General features: G+C 42.2%; 2 protein-coding genes across 2 annotated transcripts; both read right to left on the bottom strand.

The window, feature by feature from the left end:
• Positions 1 to 6,881: 6,881 nt before the first annotated feature.
• On the bottom strand, positions 6,882 to 7,460 carry LOC133300639 (uncharacterized). Its single transcript, XM_061500216.1, has one exon. The coding sequence runs from the start codon at positions 7,458 to 7,460 to the stop codon at positions 6,882 to 6,884; it is 579 nt and encodes a 192-aa protein (XP_061356200.1).
• Positions 7,461 to 8,759: 1,299 nt separating this feature from the next.
• On the bottom strand, positions 8,760 to 9,401 carry LOC133300638 (uncharacterized). The gene has a single exon (XM_061500215.1). The coding sequence runs from the start codon at positions 9,399 to 9,401 to the stop codon at positions 8,760 to 8,762; it is 642 nt and encodes a 213-aa protein (XP_061356199.1).
• Between the last annotated feature and the right edge of the window lie 5,204 nt (positions 9,402 to 14,605).

Raw genomic sequence — 14,605 nt, 5'->3', positions numbered from 1 at the left:
GTGAAAAAGATAATGTTAAATTTGCTCCAGGTCTACCTTAATTCCCACTTTCGGTATTGCTCTGGTCCACTATTCAAAACAGTTGCTCTATATGGAAAGAAGAAGGTTGAAGGGAGTGATTTATAACCAAACATGGGTTTTGTGGAACAATTTACACTTAATGGGCCTCAACTTTTGAGGACCATCATCACCCCAAAACTAGATATTACTCTTCCCGAGTAATCCTTCATAACCAACAGTCTTCTTGTGGCAGGCTAATGCTCCTTGAGATTATCAATGAAGAGTCAACTTAACTCCTTCCATTGCTTCATTAGAGCACTCATTTGACTTGTGAGTTTCACCAGCTTCATTGTGTGTGTGACCTCTTCCACTCTTTTAGTCAGTTTCCCACAGAGTTGCTTCCGGATTGAACTTTTTGGCTTGATTTCTTCTCTTACTTCTTAGCTCCCTTCTCTATTTCTTTCTTTTCAGGTCTTTTAACTGGAAGTCAATTACCCTTGTCTTTGCATAAGGCTGACCTTCAACAGCATGCTCTTTGAGCGGCTCTTGCTCTCCTCTTGATGACTTGAGCTCTTTGAGCGAAATTTTTGGAGCAGAGGAGCTGACCCTTTTTTTTTTTTTTTAAACAGAGAGCAGAGTAATTTACTTAAACAGCCTGAAGTTCTTTCCTTGGTAACTCAATAAGTCCACTGAATAAGAGAGTGTCCGATTTTTGGAGTGCTGCTTTTTGTGCATGGTGTTGCTCCAAATCAGAGTGATGCCTTATGTTGCTTTGTTAGAAACTGTAAACTCTTTAGGGCATCTCAAGGAGCAAAATCCTGGGCAAGAAGAATCATTGAGTAGATCAGGACACTTAGGACGGTAAACTTAACGAAAATTAAAAACAATATTTTTAAAATAAAACAGGGTGGCGAATCCCTGGTACACCACATAAGTCATTTATCTAAGAGCAAAGTTAGTAACATTCCCCCACAAAACTTTCAGGCATTCATTCCAACAGATTTAAAGAAGTTAAAAAGGATAGGGAACGAATGAACCTGGGGTCACCGTAGCGACCCTTAATGCTCTCCAGTTTCTTGTCTTGCTCCGCTAAACGGAGCATTTGTTATTGCTTCTGGAGGGAAGACATTTGGAAACAGTGGATATGGAGTTTGTCCCTTGAATTTTTCTCCCCAGTTACTGGCGAAGATTTGATCCCGAGCTCTGTAGTACAATCAGAGTTGAATCTCCTCCTCTTTGTTCTTTACCAATTCATCTTTCAAGAGCCTGATCTCTTCCTTCCAGTCTTTTCTGTTTTTTTCATGGGCTTGCTCCATTTCTTCCATTTTCTTGTTCATCATCTCTACTGCTTTCACCAGGTCTTTCATCGTGTTTTGCAAGGTTGAAGATCCTTCTCCTTCCTCAATCTTCCATTTCAGAGGCAGTGGTCCAGCATTTTTTATTTGGTCAAGTTCCTTCTGCAGGGCCACCTTTTCTTTGTTAATGAGCAAGCTGGCTTCTTTCAGGGATTGCAGCTCCCTTCCAACTGTGTCTTCTAAGGCTTGCACTTGAGTGGCGAGAAGGTCTGCTCCGATACCGAACATAGTTTGACATTGAGTCATGTCAGTTGTCTCGACTAGGAACTGCCTTCGTCCACTCTTTGCAAAAGCTCTCTTAAAGGAAAGTTTTTCCCTTCTTGGAGTTTTCTGAGGTTCTTCCTTCATACTGCCCGAAACTTCAGCTTCTTCTTCTTCTTCCTCCTTTCCTTCTTTTTCTTCTTTCTCTTCCTTTTCTTCTTCCTCCTCACTTTCCAATCCTTCATTGTCTCTGATTCTTTTTATCGTGGCCTGATCAATGTCTGAACCTTCTGGAATGATTTCATCCGAAATCGGGATATTGGCTTTTAGACCAGACCTCAGATTGAGTACAACTGATCACCCTCAGACTGAGCGGACCATCCAAACATTGGAGGACATGTTGAGGGCTTGCACATTGGAGCAGGATTCAGCATGAGATAGGTACCTGTCATTGGTTGAGATTTCGTACAACAACAGTTTCCATACTAGCATGACACCCTAGGTGGCGTTGTATGGTAGGAGTTGTCGGACTCCTACATGTTGGTCTGATGTTGGATACAAGGAGTTATTTGGCTTGGACTTTGTCCAAGATACTATCCAGCAGATCCAGTTGATCAGAGAAAAGCTGAAGCAGGCGGAGAATTGGCAGAAGAGTTATTATGATGTCAAGCATCGACCACTGGGGTTCAGTGAGGGTGAGCACGTGTTTGTGTGACTTTCACCTGTCACCGGTGTTGGTCGGGCCCTCGGAGTGAGGAAGCTTAGCCTGCGATTCATTGGGCCATACCCGATTCTTGGTAGAGTAAGACTTGTTGCCTACCGGCTTGCCTTGCCTCCGAACTTGACCAACATTCACGACGTGTTTCACGTGTCTCAGCTTCGGAAATACATAGCAGACCCTTCGCACGTGGTGCAATCGGATGATGTGGAAGTTCGGGAGAACTTGAAAACTCCCGTCAGACCACTCAAGATTCTCGATCGTGGCGAGAAGAAGCTTAGGAGGAAGATTATTCCGATGGTCAAAGTGCAATGGACACGAAGAACTCCTGAATAGTGTACTTGGGAGCGAGAGGACAAGCTTCTCCGGCAATACTCCGAGTTTCGGAAAAGTATGTTTCTGATTTTGCGGACAAAATCCTTAAAAGGTGGGTTGAATGTAAGAACCTGCACCGTTAAATTAGGAATATAATTAATTATGAGATTGATGAGATAATTCTATAATTGACCCTAATAATTATGAGAAGGCTTAAATAATAATGGTAAGTGGTTAATAATGTTGAAAGTCACTTTTCTGACGAAAAATGCAGATACCGGTTCTGCTCCATGGTATAAATGCGTACCAATGAAGTATCTCGAAAAATTATGAAAAGTGTGTATATATTCCTAGAATAATATAGAGGACTAGTATAACAAGTTTGGAGTCGAAATAATGAGAACTGGCGTTAGAACTGATACTGGCTTCGTAAAAGCGCGTACCGGCAAAGTGCTGCAAAAAATAAAATAAAAATATGACAAATCTTAGAAAAATGACTAGGTTCAGAATCCTAATTTTTGGAAAAAAATGCTAAGCGTAGCTACTAACGCTAATACAGTGCGATTAAAACTTAAACCACCTATATATACTTAATGGCACATTCCCTTCTCCCCGTTTAAGATACAACTCCTAAATCACCTGCTACTCGCGCCAACCCAGATCCATCCCAATGGCTGGGCTTATATTGTTGCTTTTGAACAACTGTGCGACTCTTTGTCCCTTCCATGTACTGTTCCCCTGTTTTTGCATTTTTTTACCATTTACACTCCACGTACCGGCTCGGAACCTCCTGAACTCAAGGGGTGGAGTAGCATTCGAGGCCGAGTTAGCAAACCCTCCCGAAGGCTATTTTCTGTGTACAGCAATTCTTTCAAGGGCTTCAAAGCCTATTTCTTTAAAGTGGTGGCCGAGGTGGGAAAGAGACCATGGTTCATTGGTGATCATGGGGAACCCATCTTTCCCCTCTACTGGACTCAGGATCACCACCTTCGCAAGCCTGCCGGCTTCAAGCTGAGGCTGTCACAAGAAGATAAGGATAATGGCAAGAATTTGTTGGCCCATGTGGATTCCAAGGGTCATCTGAGCGCAGCCTCTTTAGTAGCCAAATCTCATTCCACCCCAGAGCCTACCAGTATGCTTTGCGCTATTTAAATCCTTGCTACTTATGTTATTTTCCTGTTACTGTTATAACTTGTTTTTATTTGCAGATTCCGACATGAATTTTGACGAAGAAGAGGAAGGGCCAGGTCTGGATTATATTTTGTCCTTAACAGGCTAAGCCTATGCTCCGCCTGCACCCCCGGCGAAGAGACCTAGGACAGCCAGCCCGGTTGCGGCAGCTTCCGTCCTGGCTTTGAATTCTAGCGTCTCCATCCTGGATCTCGCTGACGACTGCGAGAATACGGAGACTGATGCAAATCCAGCTCCTTCGATCTCGGCTAGTGGGGGTGGAACGCTGCCGTGATAACTCTTCCTCGGGGTACTCCTGCTCTCGCCGCTCTCCCAAGCGGACTTAGGAGGGGAGCGTTGTGGGACTTAGGGGTAACAGCCGAGTTTCGGGGTGTCGTCTGTCCTCCTCCTGAATTTTTTGTTCTGGAATTATCTCGAGAGCCGAGATGGAAGAACTCCAGAAGGCCGAGCTTTATACTTTCAAGACTGCCTCAATGGTGAAACCATATTCCTTGTTGCTTGAAAAAAATTCTGAAACTATTTCTGAGCTAGATGAGCTCCGTGTGAGGTATGGTAAAGTTGTTCTTGTCAATGAGGAATTAACAAATAATTCTGTTGAATTAAAGACTTCTTTGGAGAAATCCCAGGCAGACCTGAAGTTTTTTTCTGACGCTGTCGGCGTTACCCCTGGTAAGGATAACATCGTAAAGCGGTTCAAAGATCAATCTGACGCGCTGGAGGAGAAGGATTTAAAGGTTGCTGGGTTGACTGCTGAGATTGATAAGTTGAATTCGGATCTTCAAAATTTACAAACGGCTTATGATTTTAACCGATCCGCTCTTCAAAAGGCCACCATAAGTGCCTTTCAAAAATGTTGTTAACCAGGTAAGGTATTTTAACCCTGAATTCCCCTTAAGGCTCGACCAGCTTCACTGCTTTGGCTATGTTCGCGGCGGGGTTTATTTTCCCCCTCCTTCATCTAATCAGAGCCTGCCAGAAGGTAGCACCTCACAAGTTGGGATTACTCCAAGGGTTGAGGCAGCTGGAACCAATGCGGGGATAGAGGCATCTGGAACCGAGTTTGAGGCGGAGATGAGGGAAATGATGCATAACCCCGGTGCAGAGTGAATAGCCGGAATGCCAGTTTTGACTTGTAATTTTATTGTTTTTTGCTTTCTGACCATTTTGAGAACTCCTCCTGTTTAAAAACATCTTTAACTTTTACGGTGAATTTGGCTTTATGCCCTTGTTAATGTGCATGATTGATATGCACCGATATTTGTTTGTTTGACTGGCCCCCTTATTTTTGTAAGGATGTTAGGGAAGTAAGGGCGTCCCCTTAATTTCCCTCCTTAGCTTGATAGGCCAGCATGAACCTTTCAGGCCACTTGCCCGTAGCAAGAGGTTCAAATACCTCGACGTTGATAGCCAGGCTAGAACTCAATCTCTCCCCTAGGCAAGAAATTCAAAATACCTCGACGTTGATAGCCGGGCTAGAACTCCATGCTTGCACTTTAGGCAAGAGGTTCAAATACCTCGACGTTGATAGCCGGGCTAGAACTCCAACCTTGCCCTTAGGCAAGAGGGTTCAAATACCTCGACGTTATTGGCCGGGCTAGAACTCTAACCTTGCCCTTAGTCAAGAGGGTTCAAATACCTCGACGTTATTGGCCGGGCTAGAACTCCAACCTTGCCTCGACGTTATTGGCCGGGCTAGAACTCCAACCTTTCCCTTAGGCAAGAGGGTTCAAATACCTCGACGTTATTGGCCGGGCTAGAATGCCAACCTTGCCCTTAGGCAAGAATTTCAAATACCTCGGATTTAATCTCGGAAATGAAGGTCTGGAAAACATGATTTATTCAATTTATTGAACTGAAGATTTGGACTACAATTAAAGTGCAAAAAAATTTCAACTAAAATATTTCTTCAGTTTGTCGGCATTCCAAGTCCTTTTAACCTATTTCCCCTGTGGGGTCTCTAGCACGTAAGCTCCTTTTGATAATTTAACTTTAATTTTGTATGGTCCTTCCCATCTTGGAGCCAATTTTCCTCCAGTCGTATTTCGTCCTCCGATATCTGCCCTTCGAAGAACCAACTCTCCCAAAACGAATGATAGCGGCTTTACTTTTTTGTTGAATCGGTTTGCCACGAGCTGTTTTGCTGCAACATTTTTGCAATGAGCAGTGACCCGAGCTTCATCTATCAAATCAAGCTCCACAGCTAATTTTTTATTGTTTTCTTTTTCATTTTGCGATAAAGCTTGGACCGTAGGTTAACCTGAACGGGCTTTCTCCAGTAGAAGTTTGCATCGTGGTTCTGTATCCCCATAGTATATACCATAGTTCTTCTATCCACTTCCCCTTGGCATATTGTTCCATCCTTTTGCGTAACCCGGCTATAATGACTTGGTTCGCCACCTCGGCTTGGCCGTTAGACTGGGGATGTTCTACAGAAGCAAAACGATGCTGAATGTGAAGATTTACCATTAATTCTTGGAAAGTTTTGCTTGTGAATTGGGTCCCGTTGTCGGTAACCACCTCGGCTGGAATCCTAAACCTGCAGATCAAATTCCTTTCAAAGAAGCGCTGCACCCTTGCCGTGGTAATTGTTGCTACTGGCTCTACTTCTATCCATTTGGTAAAGTAATCGACAGCCACTATTAATCATTTTAACTGTCCTTCAGCCGCTGCAAATGGGCCCAAGAGGTCCATCCCCCCTTAAAGAAAGGCCATGGAGCCGTGATCAAGCTTAACTCTTCTGGTGGTGCCAGCAGGTTCTTATCGTGCTTCTGGCATTGATCGCAATTCTGTACGTGCTCCTTTGCGTCATGACCCATGGATGGCCAAAAATAGCCTGCTCTGAGAGCTTTCCGGTCTAGTGCCTTGCCCCCTACGTGCTGGCCATTTATCCCCTCATGGATTTTAGATAGGAAGTATTTCGCCCTATCCAAGCTTAGACACTTTAGCAGGGGGAATAGGCTCTTTTCCTGTACGGTTGCCCTTCTACCATTGTGTACAATGCGACATCCTTAACCAACTTCCGAGCTTCCTCCTTTTGGGGGGAGCGTCCCGTTTTCCATGTAATCAATGATGGTGCCACGCCAATCTTTGCCTTCGGTTATCTACATGACACATGTAGGTTCTGGGATACTCTGCTCAACCACCGTTCTGCGGTTTCCCCAACCTTTAGTGCTTGCTAGCTTTGACAGTATGTCAGCCCTGCTATTTTCATTCCTTAGAATATGACTGACCTCCACTTTTTTGAACTCCGCTATTAACTGCCTTGCAGAATCCAAGTATTTTGCCAACAACGGTCCCTTAGCTTGGTAGCTGCCTGCAATCTGGGAGGTGACCAGTTGTGAATCACTATAGATTTGTAGTCTCCTTGCTCCGAGCTCCTTGGCCTGCTGAAGCCTGGCTATGAATGCTTCATATTTTGCCTGATTGTTTGGTGTTTCAAAGTTCATTTGCATGGAGTATTCAACCGAAACCCTTTCCGGGTTCTCAATAATTACCCCGGCTCTGCTACCTTTGGAGTTTGAGGACCCATCTAAATAGATTTTCCAGGTGTCTGGGTTTGTTAAGCTCTCCTTTTGGATTGAAGTAAGCTCCCTGATAAAATCTGCCAATGCTTGAGATTTGATTGCCTTTCGGTTTTCGAAAGCTATATCAAATTCTGATAATTCCACAGCCCAAGCCATCATTCTTCCTGCTAAGTCGGGCTTATGCAAAAAATTTCGAATTGGCAAGTCTGACCTGACTACAATCTAGTGTCCTTGGAAATATGCTCTAAGCCTTATAGCCGAGATTAGTAAGGTGAAAGCAACCTTTTCTAACTTTTGATAACGGAGCTCTGCTCCCTGCAAGAGCCGACTTACGAAGTAAATCGGTTGCTGCCCCTCTTCATTTTCTTGAACCAGGACCGAGCTAACAGCAACATCTCCCACAAAAAGATACATTCTCAATGGCTCCCCTTCTCTTGGAATAGATAAGACTGGTGGTGATGCCAGCTGCTTTTTAATTTCTTGGAATGCCGCCTCACATTCCGAAGTCCAGCCATATTGCACCTCCTTTTGTAACAGTTTGAAAAAAGGTAGTGCCGTTTCTGCAGACCGAGGTAAAAACCTAGTTAGGGAAACTAGCCTTCCATTCAACTGTTGGATCTCCTTTTTGCTGTCCGGGGCCTTCATTTCCAGCACGGCTCTGCACTTGTTCGAGTTAGCTTCTATGCCCCTGTGAGTCAGCATGAATCCTAGGAATTCTCCTGCAAGGACTCCAAAAGTACATTTAGCCGGGTTTAACCGAATGTTGTGCTGCCGCAGTTCGTTAAAAGTCTGCTCTAGATCTTCAATGTGCATTGTTGAATTCATCGATTTGACTATCATGTCGTCTATATTTACATCCACATTCTTGCCGAGCTAATCCGCGAATACCTGATTCATCATTCTTTGGTAGGTGGCCCCTGAGTTCTTCATTCCAAAGGGCATCTCATTATAACAATTGTTTTCCTTCTCAGCGATGAAAGCAGTTTTCTCTTGGTCTTCGGGGTGTAGTGGGATCTGGTTATACCCCGAATATGCATCCATGAAGGATAACATCTGGAACCCGGATGAGTTGTCAACGAGCTGATCTATATTGGGCATGGGGTATGCATCTTTGGGACATACCTTATTCAGGTCAGTGTAGTCCGTACACACCCTCTATTTCCCATTTTGCTTTTTTACCATCACCACATTAGATAGCCAGGTTGTGTATTGTATTTCTCTGATGAATCCTGCTTCCAGCAACTCCCTCACATGACCTTCCAGTACTTGCCGACGTTCCGCGATGAGCTTCCTTTTCTTCTGGGCTACCGGCTTAGATCCCGGGTATACTGCGAGCTTGTGACAACAAAAATGAGGGTCCACTCCAAGTATCTCTGAGGATTTCCAAGCAAAGACGTCCACGTTCCTTCTTAGGCACTCAGTAAGTCGAATTTTGTCCTCATTCGCCAGGGCCTTTTATGTTTTGGCTGCTTGAGTTTCTTCTCCAATGACTACCTCCTCCAACTCTCCATCAGGTTCCGACCTCGGGATCTGAGTTTCATCCCTCATGTCCAACTCCACCAAGTTAATCGATGTTGTTCCCTTCTTCCCCGAACTATCCTGCTTATTATTGGGGTTCACCCCGGCAGGAGTCTTAAGGTTATTTTCTACTGCTCTAACTAACTTAAAAAAGCAGTCCCGAGATTCTTTTTGATCCACAGCAATGATGATGACCGTGTTCTGCTTACCGATCATCTTGAGCTTCTGATGCTTGGTGGAGACCAGCATATCCCAATCGTGGATAGTTGGCCTTCCTAGAATTACGTTATACTCCGACGGGAAGTCAGCTACTATGAATCTTACCATTTCCGACTTGTAAGCCTCCTTTGTTCCCAAGGTAAGCCTCAGGTCAATGTACCCCTTGGGGATAGTATCACAGCCATTGAATGCAATCAAAGCCGTGTTGCAGGGTTTCAAATCTTCCACATCTAGGTTCATTTTTTGGAATGCCTGCCACAGAATTATGTCGGCACAGCTGCCGTTATCCACGAATATTTTCTTGACTTTACGGTTGACTAATGTACCGGCGATAACTAACCCATCAACGTGTCCCGGCATGACGTCCTCCAACTCTTTCTTAGTAAAAAATAGTAGTGGTTTCGGCTTCTTTAAACTTAGGCCGCTCTCGTATCGAAAGCACATCTCTTAAGTACTTCCTCCTGACATTCATGGTATCACCTCCTCCACTAAAACCCCTGCTAATAACATTGCATTCAAATTCAAGTTCTATGAATTCATCTTCTTCTTTGGCCGGCTTCTTACCTCGGCCCTCATCCCTGAACTTCTTTTCCCGGGACGGGCTGGCAAGCCATCCTCCTCTCCTCTTCTTATTATACTTCCATCCCTGAGTTCTTATCAAATACTGACGCAACTTTCCTTCTCTGATATATCTTTCAATTGCGTCTCTAAGATCCCAGCATTCATCGGTTGTGTGACCAGAGCCATCGTGGGACGCGCAATATCGAGATTGGTCCAGACTGGCCGGATTTAGTAATGGTTGTGGCCTATCCACCCTCTTCAATGTCATTTGGAATTTTTATACACTAAATCAATCTCATTAGAATTAACGTGTCGGCGTGTCGTGTAAATTATATGAGTTATTTTACTATATGAGTTAATTTTTTCTTGATTAGTATATGAGTTATTATGAGTTGCTATATGTATTAAATGTAAATTATATTATATGTATTAAAAATTTTATTTAATATCAAAACGTGTCCAAATATGACATTTTTTAGAATTAATGTGTCGGCATGTCGTGTCGTGTCGTGTCGTGTCCCGTGTCCGTGCATCATAGGTTACAATATCCTTCCCCTTTATATTTTATCTTAGAGACAGACTTTCATTTATTATAATCATATTTAAAAATAATAATAAATAATTATTTTATGCAAGGATTTGTGTCGTTTGTATTTGAAATTTTAAAAATTGTATTTACAAAAATCAAAATCAAATTTAGGAATTTAATTATAAAAGAAGAAGGATGAAATTTTAATTTAATTATAAAAATATGTTGGTGGGTCGGCCCTTCGGGCCGAGCCGAGTTTGCCACCTCTAACTATTAGTATGTAATAAGTTTTTATATTTATCCACAAAAAACGCTCTTATATTTGCGTCTAGGTTTTTATATTTTATCTCAGAGATGAACTTTTATTTATTACAATTAGATTTACAAAATAATAATAAATAATTATTTTTTTGCAAGGATTTGTGTCATTATTATTTGAAATTTTATAAAATTATATTTACAAAAATTGAAATCTGAATTAGGAATTTAATTATAAAAAAAGAATAATGGATGGAAGGATGTGCAGCTTATTGCTAAAAATAGATCAAAACCCTATGTTAGTAACACTCTGCAAATTTCTCTATATAAAATGAAGGGAAAAATTACTCTTATGTTACATGTGATAATTTTCTCTCATACACATCCTTCGACAAATGTGCCACTTTTTTTTTTCAGATGGTGGAGCCCGTAAATTTATCTCTATATGACTATGACATGAGATATTTTATCTCCTTTAACCCTAAGATTAATAAAACCCTAAAATGAAACATAACAAATAGTCAAAACTTCGCCGTTATACCAAGTTTCACTTAGCAGAGAGAGAGAGAGAGAGAGAGAGAGAGAGAGAGAGAGAGGCGAATAAGAGAATGTTCAAGAAGGCGGTGGAGGCGTAGTCTCACCAGAGGGAAGAAACTGAAGCGAAGCATTAAGGAGTTATGAAAAAGCATGATGATTTCATTTGTGATTTTGCAGTTTATGCTCTATGGATGGTTCGAGAGTTACTCCCTTGTTTCACGCTGAAGGGTGGTGAGGTTTCTCATTTTGTTATTGGAAGAGTTGATTTGATGTTCGCAGGTATCAATGTCCCTCTTCAAGGTCTTCCTTCATTTGTAGCTGGTGAACCATGGTCTGTTAAAGTACCCGGAAATCCTGCTCCTATTGCGGTATGTTCTCTAACCCGGAAAGGCCTTGAGAATAACTCATTATTATCGTGATTTGCTGTGGCAAGTATTGCTTGACCCTGATTGTTTGATTCATTACAAGTAACACAAAAGGGAATGAAGTGGAGGATTTGAAGTTACCGGATACTGGCTTTGCTGGTGACCCAAATGACCATCATAATCTATCAACTGCAGACATTGATTTGCTGTTGGACAAGTGCATTCTACAAGCATTGCATACAACACTGAAGGACAAAGACCTTCCCATGCCCGGAAGCACTCTATGGTAGGGTTCTCTCTCTCTCTCTCTCTCTCTCTCTCTCTCTCTCTGTGTGTGTGTGTTTGTCCTCTTGGTTGACCAAGTTGAACCATTAAAAACAGAATGGCCAAAAAATCCAGCAAACCAGGAATTTTGGTTGACAATTAGGGTCAGTTTTGAAATTTTCTAAAATAAATTCGTTCAGTAACACAGGTCTCCAAAATATGACCACTATGGAGTACACTTTTAATTGGATGAGATCATGAGAAATTTGGTAATGTAAATAACAGTGTGCCATGTCATCAAAATTTACATAAGCTGCAAGGCTTATGGAATCTATATACATATAATTTTACACAGAAAAAGAAAGTTTACATAAACATATATGTTAAAAGATTCATCCTACAAGAAGTTATCAAAGTGGTTACAAGCAAATTCCTCCTCCGGCTTGGTATGTCATCTACTTCTTTCTATATACTCAGGAAGTAAAATAGGATGTGCTGAAGTAGATCTCGGCATATTTATATTGTATCGGAATTGGAACTTTCTTGCTCTTCCAGATCCACTAATTTTCATTTTCTTAACCTATTCATATTGTGATAAGGGACGCGAACCCTGCAGAGGAACTCAATTTGGGAATAACAAGAACACAGAGAAAATAAGAAGAACAAGGACAATGGGTTTCTATATTTCTGAATGAATCCTCAATTTTACACTTCAATTCCCTTTAATACTCAGTATTATCCAATACACTTAACTAACCCCACAACAAGACACGTAAACAAAGTATTGTAAAAACACAACAACTTAGCAATTGTTTCTGTTACTAATGGGCCTAACTAAAAGGTGCTGTAATCCTTGGCCCACGTAGGGGCCCCAGCTACTCTTCTTGGTCTAGGATGATCTCCTCTTGTATCATTCGCCTCTTCTCCAATAGGAACCTTGTCCTCAAGGTTCATTCTCGGCAGCGAAAATTCTGGGTAGTGGGTTATGAGGTCATCCTCAAATTCCTAGGTAGCATCTTCAGGCAGAGAGTGTGACCATTGTATTAGCCACTGCTTACGGACACCAGCTGTAGCCTGCACTTCTCGTGACATTAAAGCTGAAATAGGAACTTGAATAGGTAGATTGTCATTACTCACAGTTGGTAAAGGCAAAGCTACTATCGAACCATCTCCACGGAATCTTTTGAGTGAAGATATATGGAAAGAAGGATGGATGTGGCAGCCATCAGGAAGTCCAATCGTGTATGCTACTGGACTTAATACTCTGACTATGGGAAAAGGCCCAAAATATCTCTTGCTAATCTTCTGATTTTTGTGGTATGCCACTGATATCTGCCTATAAGGTTGTAGCTTCACCAGCACTAGATCACCAACAGCAAATGTCTCATCCTTCCGATGCTTGTCAGCATTACTTTTCATCCTACTTTGAGCACTCTATAACTGCTTCTTCAGTCTCTTCAATAATTCATCCCGGTGGGTTAATGTAGCATCTACTGCTTCCACTCTTACTGAACCCCTTGGATATTGAGGTATCATAGTTGGGACCTTGCCATAAAGAGCCTGGAATGGAGTCATCCCAATGGAAGAGTGAGTCGTAGTGTTATAGTGGTACTCAGCCCACCCCAAGAAGAAAGCCCACTTATGATTCTCATCATGACAAAATGCCCTTAAGTATTGTTCCAAATAACGATTTGTAACCTCCGTCTGCCCATCCGATTGGGGATGATAGCCTATGCTGGTTCTCAAAGCTGTCCCACTACACTTGAAGAGTTGAGACCAGAATTGGCTCAAAAAAATTGAGTCCCTATCTGAAACAATGGTCCGGGGAAAACCATGCAATTTAACAACCATGTCACAAAATAAGGTAGCCACCTTAGCCGCTGTATATGGATGAGATAAAGCACCGAAATGCGCAAACTTAGTTAACCGATCTACTACTACAAAGATGACATTAAACCCTTTAGAATTGGGTAGCCCTGTGATGAAGTCCATGCTCAAATCCTCAAACACCCCTTCTGGTATAGGCAATGGTTGCAGCAACCCCAATGGAGGAGTGGTGGCAGATTTTACTAACTGACAAGTAGAGCAGTGTTTAACAAATTCTTCTACATCCTTCCTCATGCCATGCCAATAAAAAGTAGCTGAGAGTCTTAGTAGGGTGCGGGTTATTCCTGCATGCCCCCCATAGGTGTAGAATGTGCCTCCCTCATTATAATCTATCTTAAGTCAGACTTTGATCCAATTAAAAATCGACTTTTGTGATAAAGAATGCCTTCCCTCTCAGATATCTTAGAATGGCCCAAGTCATTGTTTTGCAATTTCAACCGCAACTCAACCAATTCAGTATCAGACAGTTTTTCATCTCTAATCTGATCAACCAATTGAAAGGTAGCTGCTGAAATTAAAGATAAAACCGTACTTGTTTGTTCTCCTTCAAGACTTCGGGACAAGGAATCTGCCACAGTGTTGGCTGCTCCAGACTTATATTCGATGGTAAAATCATACCCCATCAACTTGCAGGCGTATTTTTGCTGTTCCATCGTTTGGACTGTTTGTGTCAATAGCTCCTTCAAGCTGCGATGATCCGTTCTAATTACAAACTTAGACCCCAAGAGATAGTGACGCCATTTTTTAACTGCCTCCGTCACTGCAAATAACTCTCTGACATATGTGGAAGCTGCTCTCATTCTTGGACCAAGCTTCTTGCTGAAGAAAGCAATTGGCCGATTATACTGTTGAAGTACAGCTCCTATACCCAAAGTTGAGGCATCTGTGTCAACTACAAACGGAACAGAAAAATTAGGTAAAATTAAGACTGGAGTTTGTGTCATGGCAGTCTTTAATGCCACAAATGATTTTTCAGCTTCTGCATTCCATTGAAATGAGTCTCTCTTGAGCAAATCAGTCAAAGGAGAGGCTATGGCAGCATATTGTTTAATAAATCGCCTATAATAACCGGTGAGCCCAATAAATCCCCTCACTTGCTTCACATTCCTTGGTTATGGCCACTGTGTCATAGCTTCAATCTTAATAGGATCAGCCTGCACTCC

This window comes from Gastrolobium bilobum, unplaced genomic scaffold, assembly GCF_033153095.1.
Source record: "Gastrolobium bilobum isolate Gb01-03AN ecotype WA unplaced genomic scaffold, APGP_CSIRO_Gbil_v1 utg14646, whole genome shotgun sequence".
In the NCBI taxonomy this organism is placed as follows: domain Eukaryota; kingdom Viridiplantae; phylum Streptophyta; class Magnoliopsida; order Fabales; family Fabaceae; genus Gastrolobium; species Gastrolobium bilobum.
This window is presented reverse-complemented; position numbering and strand designations above follow the sequence as displayed.